Source organism: Linepithema humile, chromosome 7, assembly GCF_040581485.1.
Source record: "Linepithema humile isolate Giens D197 chromosome 7, Lhum_UNIL_v1.0, whole genome shotgun sequence".
Classification (NCBI taxonomy): domain Eukaryota; kingdom Metazoa; phylum Arthropoda; class Insecta; order Hymenoptera; family Formicidae; genus Linepithema; species Linepithema humile.
This window is the reverse complement of record NC_090134.1, coordinates 16,711,319-16,734,991: the sequence shown is the minus strand read 5'-3', so window position 1 is coordinate 16,734,991 and position 23,673 is coordinate 16,711,319. Positions and strand designations below refer to the sequence as shown.

The window sequence follows — 23,673 nt, the reverse complement described above, 5'->3', positions numbered from 1 at the left end:
CTAGAAGGTTTGCATTAATCTTCCGGAACGTCTTCTTTACTTGGATGCGTTATTTAACATTAACAAGAAGATTTTGATAAATTGCACTTTTAAAAGGCAAATAATCAAATTTTATTTCGCAATTAGTTTCAAAAGAAACAGTAAATTTTAATGTTTAATTTGGTAATTTAATATTCGATATTGAAAATGAAAGAAAAGCCGATCGAAAATTTCAAATAAGAATTATATGTATTATCCTTTCAGCGAAAGTAAATAACAATTTTCTAAAGCATTTACACTTTCGTATCATGTGAAACAACTTTACGTTAAATTGTGCTTCAAACTTGGCTTATAATACATTTAGGCACTCGATAATCACGAGAAATTGAATTTGAAAAAATGATAAATGATAATTCGCGTGCGCGATGTAAGATTTATCTTATCGCAGCACTATATCAAATTGCATTTTTAAGATCGTATTTGCACGAAAATCAATTATGAGGTTCGAGGGATGATCACCCTGTCTGGCTGCGGCCCTGGTTTGGCCCGCTGGGTGGGTCCTTTAAATTACTCTGCGCGCGGGGAAACAATAAACTGGCGAAGTTTATAGCAGCGACCCGACCGAAAGAGGGAAACGATGGACTCTCGGTTTAATTTCACGAGAGCCACGTCGGAATAGGAGTACGTGGGTTGTGTGTACGTGCTTCCGTACAGGCGTAGACACGCGTGGCTGCAAGAAACCGGGCACCCTCACCAAGAGGGCGAAATAATATTCGGATAATTACGGCACGCAACTTTAGTTTCGCAAATTGATGCGAAATGATTAATCATGCAAACCCGGCAAATTGTCCGGTCTACCTTGTTATTTGTTTTACGGAAAATTTCGGTGCTTCTAAATCGGATGTGGCTGCAAGAAAGCAGCGACCATCATCAGCGCACGAAATATAATTACGACTCGATTTTAGTTTCGTAAATTAACGCGTAATAATCCATTATGCGCATAAAATAAATTGTTCCGTCTATCTTGTTCCACGCGTGTGAGTAATAAAAAATTAATTCTGCCGTAATCTGAATATAATTTCACGCGAAAAATCGTAAGATTTGTAATTTCGCAAAAGTGAATTTCAAAACTACCTTCTAGATTTCGGGAAATCGAATCGCAGAGAAATCAACAGCAATAAATCACGCAGTCATCGGGCGACTACTGAACTTCATTATTTATATACTTATTATTATTGTACACTTTTATCACACTCAATTTCTTATTTTAACAACGCTTTAAACGCCGCGTGCCTCGGGGCTGTCGCAGGCAATAACGAAATTTGCCTTCCCGACTTTTACTCTTCTGCCGCCGCCTCTTTCTCCCTTCCACTTCCTTTATTATCATCGTTCTTCCCTCCGACCGGCGCGGCGTCTTGCAAATCGCATCCGCATCTTTTTTCACCGCGCCTCTCGCCGCCCGCGCCGCGTTTTCGCGCGGTATGTAAATGGAACTTTTAGCATCGGCCGGCGCAATAAACGCGCGTTGCCATCGCGGCGTTTTACCGAAGACGACTATTGTCGCGTCTCGGGGGAGGGAAAAAAAGGGGGGAAGGGGACATTGTAATCTACCGCATTGATATCCGGCTGCTTCTGGAATCGAGCGCCCTGAATCTCCGCCCCCGACGCCCTCGTTCTCCGTTAGTTTTCCGGTCTGCTTTTTTTTCCCGCACTCGTCCTGCTCGTCTCGCCGCGCGTCGCGTCTTCGACATCGGGCTCTTTTCAGGTTCAACCGGTACCCACTGCATATACCGCGCACGTGCCTGGAATTTTACGGCCGAGCGATTAGATTTCGGATTTACCCCGCATCGCGTCGCGCGATATCAGGTGTACTTTCCGAATGCGCGCGAGGGAGTACTTTCATTCTCGAAGTATACTTCGATTCCGGGTACCCCGGGCTTTCAAAGAGATAGCAAGAAAGTCAAAGTATCTGCTCGGAAACGTGGTCCGAATTTTGCAGCTGATACATTTCGACAACCGTTCTCTTAAACGTTGTTTTTGCGTTTCCAGATCGCTGACGCAGCACTTTTCGCAGAGAAATACTTTTTACAATGTAAATTATTATTAATCAAAGCAATCAGAATTTATTGAATTTGTTCGTACGAATTAAAAATAACTTTCTGGCAGGAGAATCGTAGTTCATATTTAAATTCAAGATTCAAGCGCATTTGTGTTGTCGCACAGGATTATTTGCTCTTAGCGAGCACTGATAAATAAATATTTGCATGATCACCGAAGGCAGGCAAGTGAGCTTAGCATTACGAGGTCGCCAGAGACAGAGAGAGAGAGAGAGAGAGAGAGAGAGAGAGAGAGAGAGAGAGAGAGAGAGAGAGAGAGAGAGAGAGAGAGAGAGAGAGAGAGAGAGAGAGAGAGAGAGAGAGAGAGAGAGAGAGAGAGAGAGAGAGAGAGAGAGAGATACGAAGAGAGACATTGAACCTCCATTATTTGCTCCAGCTCCGAGACACAATCAAATCGAACTGACGCCCGTGTCTCGATTCCTTCCGCTCACGGATCCTCTGTATTTCCGTGACCGTCAAACAACGCGGAGAAACGAAAGAAAGCCGGGACGCTCACACGCGCGCACACACCGGCTCCGGCGCTTAAGACGCTGGAAAAAGGCAACGGCAAGAGACGGATCGCGAGAGCGGACAACGGGAAAAAGAGTTCGGTTTCCCAAACGAATTGCGACTCCACGGACCAGAGGAATGCGTAGGTATCCTCATAAAACATCAAAGCTACGACAAGAATGATTGAAATTGTTTCTTCGACCACGGCGCCGCGGAGAGAGAGCTCTCGTTCTTCCGCCGGATCCGTTTCAACCCTGGATTCGTCGAGATCCAAGTCGGAGGACTCGTGTCCTCTTCCGTCCTCCGCGACCGATCCCTCGATTGTCTTCCACGGACAACAAATTACATTCCGACGCTATGTCGTCCGCTCGCTGATTCTCTCCGCGTGTACTCCGTAGTTTCATTCCTGCGCGGCTTTCTGGATTCAGTTTTTACTTCCCTTCGACCGGGTATAATATCAAACGTGTTTATCGTCAACTAATAAATTACAGTTTTTCTGAATATGCACGATTGCAGTATCCGATTTCGACTGAAAGTATTTTTACCATTTCACCGTTTAATGCACGAAAGTGAAAGAGAAAAAAGAAGTATATTTATTTCGAAACATCGCGCATATAAAAATGCATCGTGTTTATTTATTTTTTTTTTTTTTTTGTATTCAATGACGTAACAGAAATATTGCTAGAATATCGTTGAAACCTTCGGAAGCGACGCGTGGTAAGCTCGCTATCTTTGCCGCGCTTTTATTTCCTTCTATTGGAAATCGCGGTCAAACGAGGAATCCTTATCGGAAGAATCGCAGAGGGAAAAGCGATGGGCTCGGTTCTGGATATTACGTTGCCGCTGCAGAAAGAGATGTTACTCGCGAAAAAAAGAGCTCCCACCGTCGTCCGCCGCGGCGGCAAATTATACGAATGACGTTATCGCAGAAAAGTAATTTGGTTCCATGCTAATAGATCCCCTTTTTTCCGCCCCACCACCAATTTCGCGTCCACTCTTTCTCTGAATAATGCATAGGTTGAACTTGGGTTTGATAACGGCACGAAGGAGCTTCTCTCGGACCGTTGGAGAGGAGGGGAGGGAGGAACATCATTTCCCACTTAGTTCGGTATTAAAAGGGATTCGGGTCGTTCCATTCTCGGTTCAAATGTACGCTATGTGCAACGAAGGACAAGTGCCCGTCCGGCTGAAGTCCGTGGCAGTTATCAGGAATGCACCATAGCGCTATGTAGAGCTTGTTGAGCGAGCGATGAATCCTTTTCACCGGGAATACCGCTCATCGAGTAATATTCAAGTTAATAACGGGCAGATCGCCGTAATCTGTGGCGGGATAGTTATGACGTCACTGTGTTGACGGATTACGGATAATGTAGATACCGAAAGTGCAATTTCGTTGCGCTGCAATGATACGTGTATTCCGAATTGTAACAGCGTCATCATTTGTAATAATATCATTTTTTTCGTTGCTTTTAAATATTTTATATCGAATGAAATACAGATTTTAATGTGAATATGCATGGCAAATGCGTCTATACACATTAGATGCTTAAAAATGTTAGGAAACTCGTCGACTGACTCGCTGAATAGCAGTAATGGTTCCCTTGTGAACCACGGCAAAGAGTACTATAAAGACCCGATGACAGAGCCTTTATTGCCCGGGAATGCTTCGCGGATCTTCTGCCTCGTGGCGATCCATTTACTTCGGAACACATGGGAAAAGTTCGTTTTCTCCCGATATGCTCGAACGAGATTCCGAGCGGAGCGAAGGTCGACAGAAGGATGGAAATGAGTCCGGTAATTCGTAAACAAGCGAAGAAGAGAGAGACTCAAGGGCTCTGAAGGAAGGTGGAAGGGAGCGGGGGCGCGACGAACGAGACGAAAGGCCGCGAAAAGGCGAAGTTTCGAGAATCGAAATCAGGCGTAGGAGACGTCCCCCGGGTATAAAACTTGCTCGTGGCATCGGGGAGTCATGCGTAGCGGAGAACTGCGAGAGCACGAGAGAAGATAAGAAGACGGCGACGCAGACAGAGAGAGAGAGAGAGAGAGAAAGAGAGAGATAGCGAGAGAGAAAGGGGGGGGAGAAGGACGCTGTGAGGCACGAGGAAAGCCGAGAGTATTCGAGCGTGACCCTCTCGTACTCCGATGCTTCGCTACTGTCGCCGTCGGGTACGCGAGACAAACAGCCGCGTATCCTCGCTTTCGGTAATCAGCCGGACATACATAAACATGGCGGTCGGCGAAGAAAAACGGTGAGGAGAATGGAAAATGGATGAGGAGCGTTCGCTACAGACATAATGCTCCTCGAAGGGGGAGCCGCCGATCGTCTTCTACGCGCGCAAACTTACGTCTACGTATCAATAACATTCTAGCCTGAAAGGTGCTTCCGGTAATGGACTCACGTAAGGGTACTTTGTCACCGATGGTAGAATCTCCCCGCTCGCGATCCACTCGACATGTTAAAAGGTCTCGAAGCTCAAATGTTCGCGTGTTAAAAACCTGGCCATCATAATTCACGGAATATATTGCGGCGCGAGTGTGTGGCGTCTGCCCCCCCCTCCCCTCCCCCCCCCCTCATTATGCATACCTCGGCTTAATTCGCGATGCGGTTCATAGATAATCGCGAGAACATTCATTTTATGTTAAATTGTACCGTTCTCGGTAAACACGTAAAATTCTGTTTTAAAATTCCCCGCAGAGAAACACGCGCTGCTTGTTTACGGTGTCATTTTGCAGCATAACGCGCTCCACGCGAACGAATATCGCATATACGTTAAATGAGCTTAGAATACAAATTGAAATTGATATAGCAAAATAATTCGGTAAATTTCTCTTTGCGAAGGAAAACTCGTAAACAACTCGCGACTCTTATTTTCCAACTATTTTCGTAACTCGATGTGAATATAAAGTCCCTCGGAAGCATAATCAATGAATGAATAGACTATTCTCCGCCTGGCGCGCTCCACTGAAACTGATAAGTTAGAATCGTGTTTATTCTACGTTATCACTAACCCAGATCTACGGCAATCTGCGGATTCAGCGCAACTTCTGACGCTCGATGAAACGGCCTTACAGACCGACGCTGACTCGATTTCGGTCGAAATCTCGTATTCGTTCGATTGCTGTTTACCGACCGCAAAGTTCGACGTGTCGCGATCTAAGGGGGCGAAGGATGAAGGGACTAGGGAGGGGAAAGCGGGACGCGAACGACGACGATCGGATTTGCGAGTCCGTCGAACACTCACGTTTGCCGAATCCAGCTGGAGCCCTTGAGACGACGCGAGATTAGTCTGTCTTCGGGTAAGCGAGCGAAGCGAGCGAGCGAGTGGGCGAGCAGGCGCGCGCACGCGGAGTCGGCGAAGGGTTACCCGTATTTAATTAAACTGTTACTTCGCATTGATTGCCAAACTTGGGCCCTGGGCCGCTCGCTGGAGAGAAGATTATCGAAGTTCGCCGCGCTTCCACTCAGGCCATATCGAGAGGCTGCCAGGCAATCTCGCCAACTTCGAGCCACGCGATAGCGCCGCTAACCTTCTTTGTCAGTCCTGCTTTATTATTGCCTGCCGAGCGAGCCAATGTAGTTATCAGCATCGATATCAGCAAAAAGTTGCAGACACAGGCGGGGAACAGGCGCAAGCGAGACTATTGCTCTCGGCAGATAATCTCTAGATTGTTTCATAAATTATCTCGCTCAGATAACAAAACAAACAATACAAAAATCCTGAAGCATAAAACATGGACATATCGTATATTAATTACTGTATTGCACGAGAAACAAATGAAAGGTAATCCTTAATCTAATTTCGCGCTGCGAACTTTATCTCCGTGAAAGTTGTACCGAACAGAGTAAAGCTGCGCGATTGATCTGGATTGCTTACGGCGATGTAATAGATACGCTGAATGGACGACAAACGATAATCGCGATAGCGGGCGCCACAAGAAGCTAGTTAGTAGGAGTTCCGGTTTTGCATCGTGATAGTGACAGGGACGTAACAAACTGTTAACTAGCTCCTTGTGGCAAGTAGCTGCGGCACTGTGGGGCCGGGGAAAAGAAAAGTTCGGAATGCGGCGCTCGTCCCGGGCGATCACTCGCTGCAATGATTTGACGCGAGGTGAGGTACTTGCAGCTGCAGTTTCCCGCAAGTTTGCGCGATGATCTTGGCAGGGATGTAATATCTAGCCTGTAAGCGGTTTAGTGATACTTCGGGACAATGTACCTCGGTGAACACTAGATAATCCACGCATCGAGTTAATAATATCAGCTATGTGTGCGTTTCTCTGTCGTATGTAACAAGCGAAGCTTACGACGAAAATTGCGAAAATTAATGATTACTATTTTTTATAGGCAAAAATTTTGCGAGAAAATTTATAGGGAAAAACTATCCATAGAACAAAAAAAAAAACAATAACAGCCATGATTTTATGTTTTATATCTGCAGTGTGAAAATGAATTTATTAAGATTCCCTAAAGTTATATAAATTGCTAACTTTTGACGCTTTTATGCTTTTATATTTTTAATATTTTTGTATCGAGTTCTAAAGAAATGTATTTGTAATATTGGATCGTAAAGAATTTTCGACAAAAGGACGTACCAAAGTTGCGTGCAGTTACAAAGTGTTCGGAGCCCACGTCATAATCTTGTCAGGAATATTGGTAGTTGCGTGTAAGCGGTCTCAGAGCGACTGGTAACTACGGGGTGGCCGTCGCTCGCTGCGATAGAGAAGAGCTTCCAGTGCACCCTCTGTCTGCGCCCTGCCTGCTGAAACGCAAGACCGGCGTCTCCTGTCGATCGTGGGGTGTAGGCGAGCGCGAGCAAGAGGGAGTTTCATTTAAGTTAGAAATTGCTTCTTCCGTAGCGATGATGGGCCGCAAATTGGGCGCGAAACAGAACGCGAAGGAGAGGAGTCTCGAACGGCGGAGGAGATGACGAGAGACCGGGCTGACGATGAGAGAGGGCGCGAAGGAAACAAGGAGGAACGACGGCAGGACGCGCGAACGTAGAAAAGGGTGTATTGATTTTTTATTTATGCGCCTGTCTACCTGGCGGAAGTGCAGACTGCGCGAGCGACGGACGGGCCTACCGTCAGATCGGAAGACAGCGTCGCGACATGCACGGCTATATTGCCGCCGGGGTGGGTTGCGCGCGCTCATCACGCGAGACGACGGCGAAACGTCGTCAGTCGTAGGATCAAACGAAGTGTTAACGAGCGAGTAACTCGATGAAGCAGGACCGATCGTTACGGAGATATTCGCGATGATAGACGCTCGTTAATGCGGAGCGACGCAGGCGAAATCCGATATTCTACGTGAGCAACAAAGGACGATTTTTTTTTTATTATGTGTCGAAGTGCCCGGTCATCGCGTTCTTCGGTGTAACGAGCCGTGATTATCCGACCGGTGACAAAAGCCCGCGTTACTAAAGGGTATTTGATAAATCGTCGCGCGCTGATATTGTCGATGACGCAAACATGTACCGTAAAATGCATTGGTAAAACTATCGCGTCGGAAACAATAATATGCAGTAACTTTGGTAATGAGAAAAAAATGCGATAAATTGCACGATGGAGATTTTCAGATTTTATCTAAACAATACAAGCAATAAAAGTGTATATCGATGATTTGCGTATCAAGCGCGACGTATATAAGCGCGTATAAATTTCGAACTGCATGAACAACTTTATGATTTTAGTCTGTGCAAAATTCAATGTTACTTATAATTCTCGTAATTTAAGCATACATTGTCGAGAAAAAGTTATACGGCTGGGAGGACATTAATTATCTGGGAAATTTATAATACGCGAAGGAGGAATTCCAGAGAGGGCGCGCGTTTGTGATAAAGCGACGGGAGTTCTTCCTCCGTGTGAATATCGAAGGTCGGAGGAGACGGCGACGTGGATTAGAGTGCACGACCGGAATTTCGCGGTGAAATCCATTCCTGTGCCGGAACTATGACCGACCCAGGAGGGCTTTCAACCAGGACGAATGAATACCCCGGAGGGGGGGGATTACTTCCGTCTCATTAACGTGGCTCGCGATTCCGCGCGCGGCGGAATCGAGAAATTCGTCACGCCCGCCGCCGCCATACGCCGGCGAAAATCCCAATTCATTCAGCGCTCGACGATGAAAACGGCGATTGTGCCGACTGTTAATCAGGGAGCGGATGTAACGCGGTTTATTTCGCTTTTGACAGTAATTAATAGTTTGTGTATCGTCTCTGATCTCGTGCCGAAGATTCCTCCGCAAGCAGAAGATTTAAAGTCCATGAGGAATTGATTCGTCAAAGGCGCTACTATTAATTCATCGCATCGAATTACACACAGCAGTATAATCGACCAAGGTATCTGTTCGCAGGGTAATGATGCTCAGTATGAACATGCTAATCTCTGTAACGCGGATCATATATTCATATACGCGAGAATTATTGTGTAATTAACGTCTAATATAATTCATACTAATAATAATATATCGATGATATTTATGCAAAAATATTAAATAATGCAATATTATATATAATATTTATAAATATTAAATAATATTATTATACAATATTATGATAATGCAAAAGTAATTTTTGGATACAGAATATTTTTCACATTTTAAATTCAGAAGATTCTTGCTTTCGTAGGAATATAGAAAGAGCCGTGAGGCTTGTTTAGACGGTTGGAATAATTATGGGAGCAATTTTGACTAGCGCGTATTTGGCGTTGAATGATTGCTTTTCGTCTGCAACGACTAATTTTCATCGAACGAACGTGTTCAATCGTGAAAATAAGAAACGACGTTGAGTTATCGGGAGGGATAAAGCATAATGATATCAGTTCATCGCGTTAACGGAACAAATCTTTCGAGGATAATCCATGAGAAGACAGAACGGTAAAAGGACACGTGCGACAGAGTCGGTCATTCGCAATAACGCGAAATCGTTCCCCTACATTACTCAAACATGATGGATGGCCCTTGCGGCGATGAGGTGTGAGGCCACACACGGGGTTTGTCGTAGACGGGGGGTTATCGGCACGCCGGGTTGTCAGGGATGACGTATCGCTCCGAAGGTATACACCATATCTCGGGCCCGTCTAGCCCATCCTGCACCACCTTCATCTAACGCGTACCACCTGGAAACCAAGTCAGCTCCGTACTCAACGCAGTGGACATTTGCACGTGAAAGGTATTTATCGCTGCAGTCGCGGCCGAAGACGAGTAAATCAATTCATCGCGCAGCGCGTACTGTATTGGCCGATCGAGAATAAAACGTTTGTATGCGATTCGTACTGCGTGTAATGCGAGATGATGAAACGATAAAGACGATCCCCCGCCGTTGCCTAAATATATATATGTATATACATACATCATAAGACACAAGAATATAGAAGCTTTCGCGCAAATGAATAGAAACGTTATAACGAAGACATATTCAGTATATCGCGGCGGTGAAGCAAGCGCGCGTGACGTGGCAACGAATCTCCGCTGTGACTTCCGGGGAAGAAAGATATGACTGGGAAGGGTCTTCCCTTTTATTGGACGCAATATTACATCCTACCGCGATTCTCGATACTCCATTAAGATTTCAGCTGAATCATTATGACTGTGACGACTCCGCGCCGCACGAGATGAAAAGGAAAGCCGGGAAAACTCGCGGATTTCAATCTCTCCAGCGATGACGACTCCGAGCCTGGTCCCTCAACGTGACAACACGCCGGCGCCATCCATCATACGTATGCTTCTATTCTTCCACGAGCGAATAATTCCTGCCCTCCCCGTGACAGACCGGGACATATCCTGGACGCATAATGCTCGAGGTCAATTCGGCTCTCGGGTGCGCATAAACGCGCAATTACGAGCCACGCGAATTAGCATGACAGTGGAAATCATCGCGTCATCCGGGGGGGGGGGGGGGGCGTATTAGACGATTACATTACCGTTACACAGTGTGTCACGAAGCGTCCCGGGTTAATAGCGACGCCTTCGATCATGCCAAGATGACATTTGCTACTGAATTATGAAAATGCTTTTTAGTTCAGCATCGCAAAAAGGGTGCTCTATCTTGTAACGCAAGCTAACATTAATGTTTGTGAAAATTGATCCGAATACAAAAATTCATTATAAACTAAACGGTTATAGTCATACGACTGACTGGTAATAAAAATATGTTGTAAAATAATGACATATAATTTAATACGAGCGAGAAGATTTTTCTGGCTTCGTGATATGGTCGAAATAATAAACGACCGAAACGATCGAGCCAAAACACGACACGGCCCGTCGAATCGTTCGGGTATCGGCGATCGTTACTAGTCGATAGAATACGAACGAGAATCTCTCTCGCGGGTCGATTTTTGACTTGCATTTGATTTCTTGTACATACATATTTTGTTAGTTTCTTTAAAAAATATGTTTTATTCTATTTAAAATAATAGTCAGTTTCTCTTTTTTTTATTATTAAAAAGTAGCCGACAATCGCGAATTAAGCATTAGATTTGTATTGCGTTAATAATACTTATTATTATCGATATATTACTGTAAAAAATACTTACTCACCGTTATGCACGAGGAGCGCAGAATCGCGAGCGACAGTGATGAGATCACTATCGGTGAGAGTTTCGTCAGACGCGTTACCGGAAGTCGGTGTATCACTCAGGCCAGCACCACTGCCGGGCATATGATACAATGGATGTTGTTGTTGCTGCTGGTAGACGCGCTGCTTGTGTTGACTGGTGTTGTACTGATTGTGATGCGATTGACCGGTTTGATGATTATTTTGCGGATAGGCGCGACTGCGCAAACTAGAGGTATTATCCTCACCCTCGCTGCCACTTAGACTGTAGGCCGGATAAAGCCGTCCCTTCCCTGAAACAAACATCGAAACAATTTCGATCAAGCTTCTCTCCAAAATTCATAATTTAGTTATGTTATAAAAATTACAAAGAAATATGAAAAAAAAAAATAAAAACAAGATTGTGGCAATTAATTTAATTAATAGAGAACTCATTTTAAAGTCAAAGTAGCGAGTTGTCGGACGGCTTATATTAAAAATACAGACGTAAATATTACCGCAATGCCGCAAGACGGAATAGTCGTAAAATACACCGTTGCTGAACTCCGGAGTTCATTCTGTCGCGAGATGCAAGATCCGACGGAGGTTGCGCGTTTATCACAAAGAGAACAAAGCGCTGGTAGCTCGCTGCAAGCTGTCGCAACATCGGAAAGAGATCGGTGAGACGACCGACTCACCGAGAACACAAGAACGTGCAACGCATTAGGAGACCCCCGGAGGGTCTCGCGAGAAGGAGGAGGAGGAGGTAAAGGCGCTGGGAAAACAATCCTAGCGTCACGCACACTTGCGCAAATAGTGAAGAAACGCGAGACTTCCGCATCCTCCGGGCTGCATGGAGACCGGGAGAGTTCGAGGGGAATATCCGGCGCAGACGTCGTCCTTTTGGATCCTCGCGACTGACTCTCTATGATTTCATCGCTACTGTCTTACTCGGAAACGGTCCCGCGAGACCGATACACGGCGCGCTTGGTGTTTTTTTCCCGAGGTAATAATGGTGCGTAAGCACAAGCTTTCGACTATCGACGGAGAGGACTAATCGGTCCCAAGAGCAACACCGGTTGTCATCATTTCGGACGATCGTCTCGGGGAGGCAGACGTCTCGCGGTGCCAGATGTCGCGCGCCGAGAGGGAAAACCGGTTTTCGGGGGAGACACGACGACGCGGTGAGGCGCGATTATGGAAAAAAAGCCGATGGCGCGGCGACCCGCCTCGTTATGGCGATGCCTCCGGGATAAATCGCGCGAAAACTTTGATCGATGCTTCCCGTCTTTGACCTCTGACTTCTCGCGCGGTATGTGCGGGGTCTCGCGTCACCGAACCGTGCTATCGGGACATCGATATCACCAAGTCGGTTTTCTTCCCTGAATCGGCGTCTTTGACATCGGCCGCCGGCCGATCGATCGACCTGCCGCCGAGAGAGTTACACCGTTACCAGGGAGGGAGAAAAAAAAGAGTGAGAGGCGGAGGTTCGTTAGCATCTCGTTGAGAGGTGAGGGATGAGAAATTGTGTTTCTCGATAACCCTGCGCTTCCTCTGCGCGCGCCCCGAGACAAAATGGTTTATGGGTGGACGTGTATCAGTGTCCTCGGCGACGGAATCGATTATCGACAAATCCGCGGACGCTGGATCGGGCGGAGATTGCGATTCGATTAACCCTATTTGATTGCGTGTCCGATATGAACCGCGGGGTCGTATCTTTTTAATCATTTTAAATTAAGAAGCATAGTTGTACAACGTTGCGCGATTTTTCTTCGCTCGAGCATTCAAATGAAGTGATAAAATATCGCCCCGGCTCATCTTCGATCCGCCGCAATCAGCAGCCGCTTTCCGTCGAGTTTTGAATTTGATTATGAGCAGGATATAGCTTTGTGTGCGCCAGGAGGACCTTCGCCGCCGTGATGGATGAAGTTACGGCGAAATGCAAATGTTATTAGTGGTATCTATCGGTAGCACGTAATTCGACATTCAATTATGGTCTGTGCCGTATCGGACATAATGCATCGCGCGCTCATCACGATCTATGCCGCCCTCCACTCTCTGTGTACAAATAATCTTTCGACACGGCATGGACAAGCGCATAAAGGATATTCTATTCGGCGGCATTGTGTTAAGAGCGAAAAGAAGTAACGTTACCAATCACGGCGCACGCGGCGTTCCCGGGGGTTCATTGTAATTAGGTTTGTGCGTGCATACCGTTAATGGACGCAATATACCGAGCTGCGTAACAACGCGACTCATCGCTAACCGAATTACTCTCTCGCTCCCTCCGTCCTATCTCGTCCCGCCCCCTCCATTTCCGTCGCCGCTTCCTTTTCTCGCCCCCTCCGTCCCATTGTTTACCTTTGTCCGTCCATCCTCGAAAGCGGCCCCGGGCTAAACAAACTTACGGGGGTTTTAACGCTTAACAAGCTTAGTGATTTTGTAATTGCGTTACCGCAGTCCGCGGATGGAAATCGTAAAAATTCTTATCTCGGCGTGACAGGTCCGACAACGCTGCGGACGACAGTTTGCGATCTCCTTCTTTGCCTGCGATCATGTGGCCCGATACATTTCACCGTGCGTATCGAATAAACCGTACGTAAACATGTGCTTCCAGCGGTAAACGACGTCCGCATATTACATGCAACATTAAACCGCGCACCCAAATAACTCTGGCGCAAACCTTATATGTACTAGTATCCTATACGTTGCAGGTATCAAACGTATCTCTCGATGCTCGCAAAATTTTTATGTTCTAACAGAAACAAAATATTACATCGCGTAAATGCATTTTAAAAACAACCGTCGATACTAAAATACAATATCTTGAAACATTGTTACGAATTATGCAAATCAGTTTCAAACTAGTTTTGCAATGCATTATATTTATTGTATTCGACAATAATTGCTACATTTTACCCGGAACAGAGATTCATCTCACGTTTCTTTGTTGCAGAGAGAAGCGCATTGAGAGTGCAGTCCGCATCGCGACACGACGTGGGAAGGAAAATCTAGACGCGGCGTGAAACGATCTCGTATACGCAAATGCTCAAACATTTTCTGTTTTCCGGCACTGAGGTGAGTGAGAGATTCTCTTCGAATTTCACGTATCCATAATACATTATCGGGTTACCATAGGGGAGCATTGTGTGGCCACTATAGAGAACTCTCGCGTTTATATATTGAGTACTCGTGTACCGCGTGTGTGTATGAAGGCTTGTAAATTTCTTCGCAACCTTCAACGCGGATTAGGTTAACCCCTATAATATCATCGTAATTCTCATGTTACCGCAGCCGGACACGCGCGTGTATTGCGTACATGCGGTAATCTATACTTGTACACTCATAAATACAATGTATATATTCCGCCCGCGATGCGCGAAAATTATTATGCACTGTTAGTAATTTCGCAAAGATATATAATTTTTCTGCAATTTGCGAATAATAGGCTTAATTTGGCGGGCTAATTGGACGTAAAATTACAGGTGAGTGTTATATTTTTCTGCACTCGAATTATGAAATTTGGAACGTGATAAAATTTATGTCTCTCTGTGACTCCTTTTCGCAGCAAACCGGGTTTCGCGCACAGTGCACCGTGCATTTTATATATTTGCGCATATAAATGGATGATATTATGCGGCGGAATATCGTGACAACGTTACGGCGTGCCGACACGCACAGATAACAGGGTTGTAAAACGTTTTCTAATAACGAGCACATACTAAACTTTCTTCGCTAGTTAGACAGGCGCTTTTCCCGCTGCTCACAGAACAGTAAATATTCATTAATATTTATACGAAACGACAGCTATATTGAAACGTATAACCGGGTAACTCTAGATATCCAACAGACTTGGAAAACCGGCGCGAGGGAGGTGCTTGTGACCTATTAAATTAGTCGCGTGTAATTTAACGACATAATTTAATTAGCAGTTAACTAGTAATTTTGCAGAAGCAACTGACAGTAACCGCGTGAAAATTTATTGCCGAGAAATATCTCCACTATCAACGAATCCAAACCTCGCGATATAGGGACGTTATTAAATTCGCTATACGAACTCATTATTAACGCAGCGCATGCTACGTGCGTGCCTTCGTGCCGTTTCTCATCGCGACGCATAACGGCGAGATCACTCGATGTCGATACATTTGACTCGATTATCTAATGTCACATTTGCGAGGAATGTTGGCACGGGGATCTGTAAATGAACGTATATAATACGGCGATTTCGTTCTCGTAAAAGATATAGCCGGCCACGGTTCACTGGGTCACCAGGTAAAAGGAGTTTTCTATCTCTCGCCGTTTGTCCCACTCTACGACATGCCCGTTATCTTGGATTACATCACAGATAAAAAGATTGCACCACCGATAGGACGGTGGCGTCCATCGCGAGATTGGATCGGATGTTTCACGATCTCTGGTAATGGCGGCCGAGCACACTGTCCGGGATCGTCTTTGGATTAATCGATTCGCGCCAGTGATAGCATCCCCGAGACGGGACGGAGAGTACGTTTCACTTCCTCGATTTCTATTCGCTCGCTAAATGGAAAGAGCTTACGTCGACATCGCTCGAATTGAGGCTTACGGTTTTCTTCGTAGCGAATCGGGGACTTTCAATAAAAACTAGCACTCTACTATTTCGGTGCAGGCTATTTCGTGAAACGTAGTATTCGATTACATCATCTATTCACAGTGCGGATATCGATTAAAACAAGTACATTATTTTAAGTATATTATTTTATTCTCTCACATAATGATGATAAAAAGCATTGTTTCAAGTGACACATTTACTCACCTCAGATAATTTTTAACAATATTATTATATTATTATTAATCTGAGAAACATTGAAGCAACATTGTCGTGGCGTTTCGTTTTCATATTTTTTGCTTCCATCAGAAACAGCTGCAGATTTTATTTTTCGCAAAATTTTATTCGTTTAACTCGTGTGCAGAAAATTCATGCCGTAATCTCCCGTCACACGTTTCACGTGTGAATGAATTCCGAGGATGAGACGCGAAGTGAGAGAAATAAAACGACGAATAAAAACCTCGTCGCGCAAGGTATCGCGTGGAAACCGGACAGTGTGCATGGTGATACACACACGAAGGCGCAGACCTCGCGTGTTTGCGCGCAACCTTTCCTCGTTGCATCGTCTGCTGATATACTGACGCGGAGTATCGGCCAATTATTTACGCTTAATGTCGTATTTGCACGGAGCGAAGCAGGAAACAAAAGGCAACGAAGACGAAGCACGACGGCGAGTGCGCGAAACGGTCTTCACGATAACGGCACTTAATGAAAAGTGAATGACTGCCGATAAAAATCGACAAATGCCGGCGTTTCTATTATTGTTGCAATAATCCGGTTTCCGCCAACTTTTTAACTGACGTGGATACCAACGGATTGTAGAGTTGGTTATGTTTCGCCTAAAAGTTCTTTCTTTATACTTTCTTTTTACATAATTTCTTGCTGATTACGCGAATCATTATATTATGAGCATTTCGTATCACAAACTTAACTCTTATTTTAGAAAAAAAAATTTATCAATATTAGCTCATGATCACTCGTCAATCTTCAATTGATTCATATACATATTTTAAGCGAAAACATCTGTCCTTTCGCTTTAAAGAATTTTCAGAATCTTCACCTACCGTGACTGTAGATTCTTTGATCATAACTCCTAACGAGATAAAAAATAAACATCTGCCGTGCGGCTACATGTGGCGATGCGGGCGAGCAGGTGGCAAGATTCGATGGTATCAGTCAGAAATCAGCCACCAATAATTCCCAGCGATTCCTTTTCAAGGACAATACGCATATGCGTGCAAGCAACTATAGGATTATAGTCTACGATTATAGGAAGCTGTTGATTACTTAGCCGCGATATTAATACTACATTGCCAATATTGGCAGATTATCGGTATCAGATGCTCGTATTATTACAGCGCCTGATTATTCCGATGTCAACAGCTAGCAATATGCGCGTTACCCCGCGGAACGGTTTTCGCCTCGAGGCGGAGGAGCGTACAAATGCGAGAGAGAGAGAGAGAGAGAGAGAGAGAGAAAGAGAGAGAGAGAGAGAGAGGGAAACATCCGTGCTCGCTCAAAGACGTAAAACTCGGGATTACGGTACGCGGCTCGTTTCGCGATGTTTGCGCGAAAAAAAAAGAGGCGGCGAAGTTGGTGGATCGTAAAGTTCGAGATTACGCCGTTCGGGTTTAACGGGGCAGAGTCTCCCCGCGTGAAATTTGCATGAAACTGTTGTAAGAGATCTCACAAGAAAGTGGCAATGAAGGCGCGAGATGTATAGGCATCGTTACTGGACTGACGTGGAGAGGCAAGGTGTGTACGAATACGAGCTCCGTTTTCTTGAAAGACACGAGGCGTCTTGTAAAAAATGGACCGTAAAAAAAGATTGTCGAATGTCGGAGACATTCGGGCATTAAGCCGCCACGTGACGGGAAAACGCGCGCAGCGGCGTTTCGTTATATCGCGGAAATCTGTACGGCTCAGTAGGCGCGCGTGAAACTTTGTCACCCCCGATGAAAAAGTAAAGGCTGAATTCATTCTGTCGGCACTTTTTATTTAAATTCAAAATTATTCTCGTAAAGCATTGCCGTCCGAGTGTACTCGTTCGCGTATTAGCTTATGCAAAGCAAGGGCGCCGCGGAACTCTTTTTCGGAGCGCCATTAGGCGAAAATGCAAATGAGAAACTCGCGTCGGTTACCTTTCACCATTGACGGGCATAGAGAAGTGCAATTTCGCCCAAGATTTGATCGATTGCCGAAGAGAAAAGTGGCGGTCGGACGCGTTGAATGCGCGCCCGCGCTTAAACTAACTGAAACGCGGTTCCCAGGCAGAACCGCGTGAGCGTAATAACGTTTAAAGAGCCGGTTGTTACAAAGTAGCCGCAGCGAACTGGAATGCACGTACGGAAAAACGCAGGTCATGATTGTACTTCGTGGATCCGCCAAATACGGCATGGTCGTCTGATGTCCGACCGCCGTCCGGCGTTTAGAGAAAATTATCGAGTTCTTGCGCATCGATCGCTCTCGCTATTTGCCCGTTCGTGTCTCGTCTGCGCAAGGCGTGCTTCGAATATCGATCTAAAGTCAACGGTCCGAGAAGTACGTACGTACCCGTGAGCGCTCGACGACAGAAAGACAAGTTAAACTTCACTTCCTCGCTAAGAGTTTTCATGGGTTTCATGAATAATAAATTGAACGAGGGAAGTTAAGGGGGGAGGGAGAGTGAGGGAGAGAGAGACCCGTAAAAATTTGGCGTATTTAAAATTATTATCGCAATATCTGTAGCTGCAAGTGAAAACTTGGACAGCTTGGAGATTATTAAATAGATTTACTGTCACGCGATAAAATGACATATGCACAGAGAAAACATACATATAAATACATATATCATAAATAAAAAAGTTCAAATTTACAGAAATTACTATACAAATTTCTAAAATTAATTATTTTTTAATATTATTCATTAAAATATTTTTTCTATTACTTTTATTTGATGTGCTAATATTATTAGGTATTTATATCGATATCGATTTCTTACTATCAAAAATATAGCGGTGTGCGACTCATAAAAAGATATAGCTATCGCATGAGTTTTGTCAATGCTCTTTATCGATGCAAGAAATAGAAAGAGCAACTTGCACGAACTTGGTTCTCCATATGCCATGATTATATTTATAACAACATAACCGTGGGCAAGCACTATTTAGCATGCCTCTACAGATAAGTGGAGACTTATCGATCATTCTCAAGTACGTGTCGTGTATGCGACGTCTATTTACGGAGAACAATTTTCATAAAATGCTACAGCAACATTCGTATAAAGGTCCAATGATGGAAATGTGTAACAAAATATACATCGGAACGTTATATGATTGTCATTTATATAAAAGTGATAATGGCATGTTAATTCCACATGCAATATTGATCACAATTTTCATCATGAGGAATTTATGAATCCAATATTATACAGAATTAAATATATCTTTTTGCAAAAGTATGACACACATTTAAAAGCATCTTCAAATTAAATTAAATTTTCAATATTATGTAAAAAGAAAATATTATAATAGAATATATAGAATAATATTGTAATTTCAGCTCGGCATGCCGACAAAGTAATCTTCTGAGAAAATCTCTCTCTCTTAAGATAAATATAGTGATTTCAATTAAACTTATTTGCATAGCTTAAATTAATTATGAAATAATTGAATGAAATACGAAATAATACTGTGAATGGGGGTTAAACACTTTTATAACCATTACATATTATATTATTACCATTTTCTAATTGTTATTGTGGTATATTTTCCTGTCATAGTCTAGTTAACATTCCTCGTATTGACACAAGATTTCAACGCATGCTCCGCGCGTGAGGGTGTCGTTACGATTATTACTATCATTATTATCGTCACTACCGCGTTATCGTAGCGCATAGATACCGCCACGGATATACGATAAGTTTATTACCGTACCTTATTAACTTGACCTTAACGCGACAAATGGAAGTTTATCGATTATCTCATAAAATAAAAAGATATCAAGTGAGAATATATAAGTGTTTATGATACCTCGATAGTGCTGATGTTATAATATTATTTTTGTCACATATTTTTTCCATAATTTTTAATACATCGGAAATTAATATATTCTTGATACATTAAGCAGTAAATAAGCACAAAATATCGATGTCTTCTTAAGTTCAAGTATCCGTCGACGCAAATACAAAGTCTGCTGTATAGTTTAAGCAGTCAAGTCGCTGATGATTCTTTATGTATTGCCGGCGTATATACTTTATGCTTGCAGAACACGTGAAGCAATGAACTGCCGGAAGGCTCGACCATCTGACAAACTGCGGAACAATTTTCGCGTTACGCCGTAAAATTTCGATCGATCGCCGTATTCTCTATGTACGTGTACGGGTGATCGATGAGTCGCCCGTGGATTCGCGCGTGAGATCAGGCGCGTTTGTTTTAGACTGTACAGTTTTTTTTAGCACAAGCTTTTCGTCTCTTTCTCTTTTTTTCTCTCTCAGGCACTGTGGTCGTTCGCCAAGTGCCGGATTAAAAAAACAAGCTCGGTAGCTAAAACCGCGTAAACCGTTTGCATCACGCGAATTGTAAACAATGTTGAAAAATCCAGATATAAGTAACACTACATTCTGCAATCGGATATGATTTCGGTTAATCTATCATAGAGAAAAAAAAAGAGATTTATTTGCCACTTCCGAATTCAACTAATCATGATAAATCATGATAAAAATTGATTTAGGGATCCAAATTACGGCGTTTCTCAGTTATAATTCACTCTCTTTTTTTGTGGCGTATCTACTCGTGAGATTAATATACGGAGTCAAGCTTTTCCGAGCATTCGCTCCTTTATATAATTCCGACGCATCAGATGCGTCGCATTATAAATTTATTAACCCGTCCAGGACGTACGCTGAGTTTCGGTAGCAAAGCTACTAGCGGGACACTACTAGCTACTAGCTCTCGCCTGTGCTATTGGTAACGTAATTTGTGAAACGCATAATGTTGCTTTTATGTGACGCTGCACACATGCATCGCTGTGCATATAACCGCGCGGGCGGTGTGTGCGTATTTACCAGGAACGTGATAAAGGCGTCTGCGCAGACAGATAAACATTCATTCCGTCCTCCGTTAATTACACGCTGCGTTATTTATCACGCTCATGTATATAATGCAAGGGTCAAAACGAATTTATACGGCCGCATCGAATTGTTCGGTGCATTACTTTCGCGTCGTTCCCATAATTGATGCGATCGGCATCCAGCGCCGGTTCTCAATTAATATTAACGCGTGCCGTTATTAGTGTTATGAATCATTCGCACGGCAATCCGTAGCTGGTGCTATTATCTACGAATTACTCAACTGACGTCGCCGCCGATGGAAACCGAGTGAATCGTAAGATCTCAATGTTCGTTTGGCTTGTACGACGAGAGAATGTTCGAATAAGGAGCGTAATTTCTGTAATCACGGATGCAACGGTGAAATTGAACTAATGACGCGTGAAATATGATAGACACGTCCTCATTGTACGCGTCTTGATAATTGCGTAGCAAACTGACAGCGTAAAATAACATAAAAATAATTGCATTTGCGTTATCGCTTTTACGGGTCAAAATCATTTATTACATATACAGTTATTTTGTATTTTGCGTAACATACAACGATTCATTACTTTTTAATAAAAATTACGTATTTAATCATGGAAATGTTTCGCTGTAAATAATATAATTGTCAGCTGTGCATTGTATCGATTACGCTTCGTTAGTAAAAAATTAATGAATTGATAAACGTAATAAATTATTGTAGATAAAGACGTATATTTCGAAATCAAGGAAAGATTAGATTTCTATTGCAATACAGACGACGTAATTTAACGAAATCTATAACGAATCAATTTAGAATGACGAGCGATAGGAGACCGAGACCCTTAAAATTTCTATTAACCCAAAAAGGCGTGAGAAGTCATTAAAAAAAATTCGGATAAGGTAATCCGCTGATAAGAAGGGTCGGGATGCTTCATGGGAAAGAGCTTTCGAACTCGATGGGGCGAGGCCTAACTATGTTTACGTGGCTTATCTGTATCGGCACCCTCTGACATGTGTGACTTATCAACCAGATTATCGAGCTTTATTGGGTCTCGTGTTGATTTTCGAATTTACATAAATCTCGATGTATTTAACGACACAATAAACAGAATCTCGCTACGGTGGAATTACAAGAGACACTGTAGATCGATTTTAACTTTCCCGAAATTCCTTCGGTCACTTGAACAATAATTTCAGTGATATTTTTATGAGCTTTCATAAAATATTTATGAAGTATAAAACATAAGAAATTATAAATAAATAGAAAAAAATGTCTTTAATCTAGACGTGCAATATAGCGCTGAGCGAACGTGAAAAGGAGGGGGGGGGGAAAAAAGAAGCAAAACAGTTTTACTTTTCCATTAATGTCACAGAGTGGACAACGCGATAAATGGTGTGGGACACGTTAGAAAGTGACGTTTAAGTGTAGATGTGCGATAATATCCGTTTCGCGGAAACTATTTTTTTTTTTTTTTAGTCTTGAACCTGTAACCTGTAACCCGGTTTTACCGCTGTTGGCATTCGCTCGCCATAACCAGCATGCCATTACGATACGCGGTTTAAACTTCACTCTACGCGCAGCCCCCATCCCTCTCGCGCTCGTGCTTTTTATTTGCCCCGGTAATATCACGATACTAAGTGCCTGCCTCGTCACGTGGGTAAATAAGGGACGCCCGACTACCATTCCCCCGTCGGCGTTTTAATGCGCCGGGGCTACGATCCGTGTTTGGACAGCGTTACAGCGCGTCCATAACAGTTTTTCCTCTATACCACGCAAACGAGACAGCGGGACAGCGGTGAAGCGGGCGGCGGTCATTGGTGAAAAACGCAGCGTGCCGCGATTCTTTCGGATTTCGCGAGATCCCTTTAAATTCCTATTTCAGACCGATAAATCGAGATGTCGTCTCCGCACTGCGCGCATACCGCGGAAGGGTCTGCACGCGATTGCGAATGTTTACAATCGGATCAAGCCGCATATTTTTCGTACGACGCTGCACATTTCTATAACGTAGTTCGCATCTGAATATCCAGTAGTTTGCATGCATACGAATCTCGTTTGATTGATGAATTTTCAAAATACCGGCTGACTAACGAAACAACTTTCAAAATAAATCTTTTTTTTTTTTCCCCTAAAGTTTCGAGATATTTTTCAAAAACGCACAGTCATCGTCTTTTTCTTCTTTGCAGTTATAGATACACGTTGAGTCAATTAACCGTTGCAATTCAAACCCGACTCAATTTCAATCCGCGAAAATTACGACGCGATCGATACGCAACTCTGATTATAACTCTCTCTTTCGATTGGGCGCGCGACTCGCGCCGTGCAGTTCACGAAGTCGGCGAGTTTTTTTTTTTTTTTTTCACTCGAGTATTTACGAGAGTTAGCTGAGGGAGGAGGAAGGAGCTTCGCCAGTTCGCGCGCACGCGAAAACACGTACGACTCTACCCATATACTTGCGCTGGAATATAAGGTTACGTACGTACGCGGCCGCTCTCGCGGGTTCCGGTTCACAAAGCACGTCTCTCCTGTATCCTATTCGTCGGTTATCTGCACGGTCTAAGGCGCATGCTGCGGCAAGCCTTTGGATTTAGTAGATCTCTTTCTCTCCCTCTCTCTCTCTCTGTCTCTCTTTCTTGCTCTCTTCTTCTTTCTCCTTCACGCCGTCTGTCCCTCTCTTTCGGAGAGCTGACCGTCCGTTAGTTACGTGGGCCCTGGGTATCCTCACATAAATTTCTGTATCAGACAATGGGTAATTGTGCGCGATCCACCCCCGACGTGTGTGCATGCCGCGGCGCGCCGGTGTGTCCCGACCTACCTGCCTGCGCGAGTGAGCGGGCGAGCGGACGGCTGTAACGCGAGCGCTCGCGCGTACGCTTTTGCCCTCGCGCGCGCGTTTGTATGTATGTATGTATATA

General features: G+C 44.1%; 2 protein-coding genes across 7 annotated transcripts in view; one reads left to right on the top strand and one right to left on the bottom strand.

Annotated features, from left to right (window-relative positions):
• Ten-m (teneurin transmembrane protein Ten-m) overlaps positions 1 to 23,673 on the bottom strand; it is a 554,800-nt gene that overhangs the window by 266,865 nt on the left and 264,262 nt on the right. For all 5 annotated transcript variants that reach the window (XM_067359312.1, XM_067359311.1, XM_067359317.1 and 2 more), the window contains one exon: positions 11,122 to 11,430. In XM_067359312.1, the coding sequence (XP_067215413.1) occupies positions 11,122 to 11,430 (309 nt within the window). The remainder of the gene's footprint in view (positions 1 to 11,121; positions 11,431 to 23,673) is intronic.
• Positions 1 to 23,673, top strand: part of LOC105670001 (sialin) — a 195,127-nt gene that overhangs the window by 45,408 nt on the left and 126,046 nt on the right. For both annotated transcript variants that reach the window (XM_012363265.2, XM_012363263.2), the window contains exon 3: positions 14,073 to 14,194. The gene's annotated coding sequence lies outside the window, so the exon portion shown is untranslated. The remainder of the gene's footprint in view (positions 1 to 14,072; positions 14,195 to 23,673) is intronic.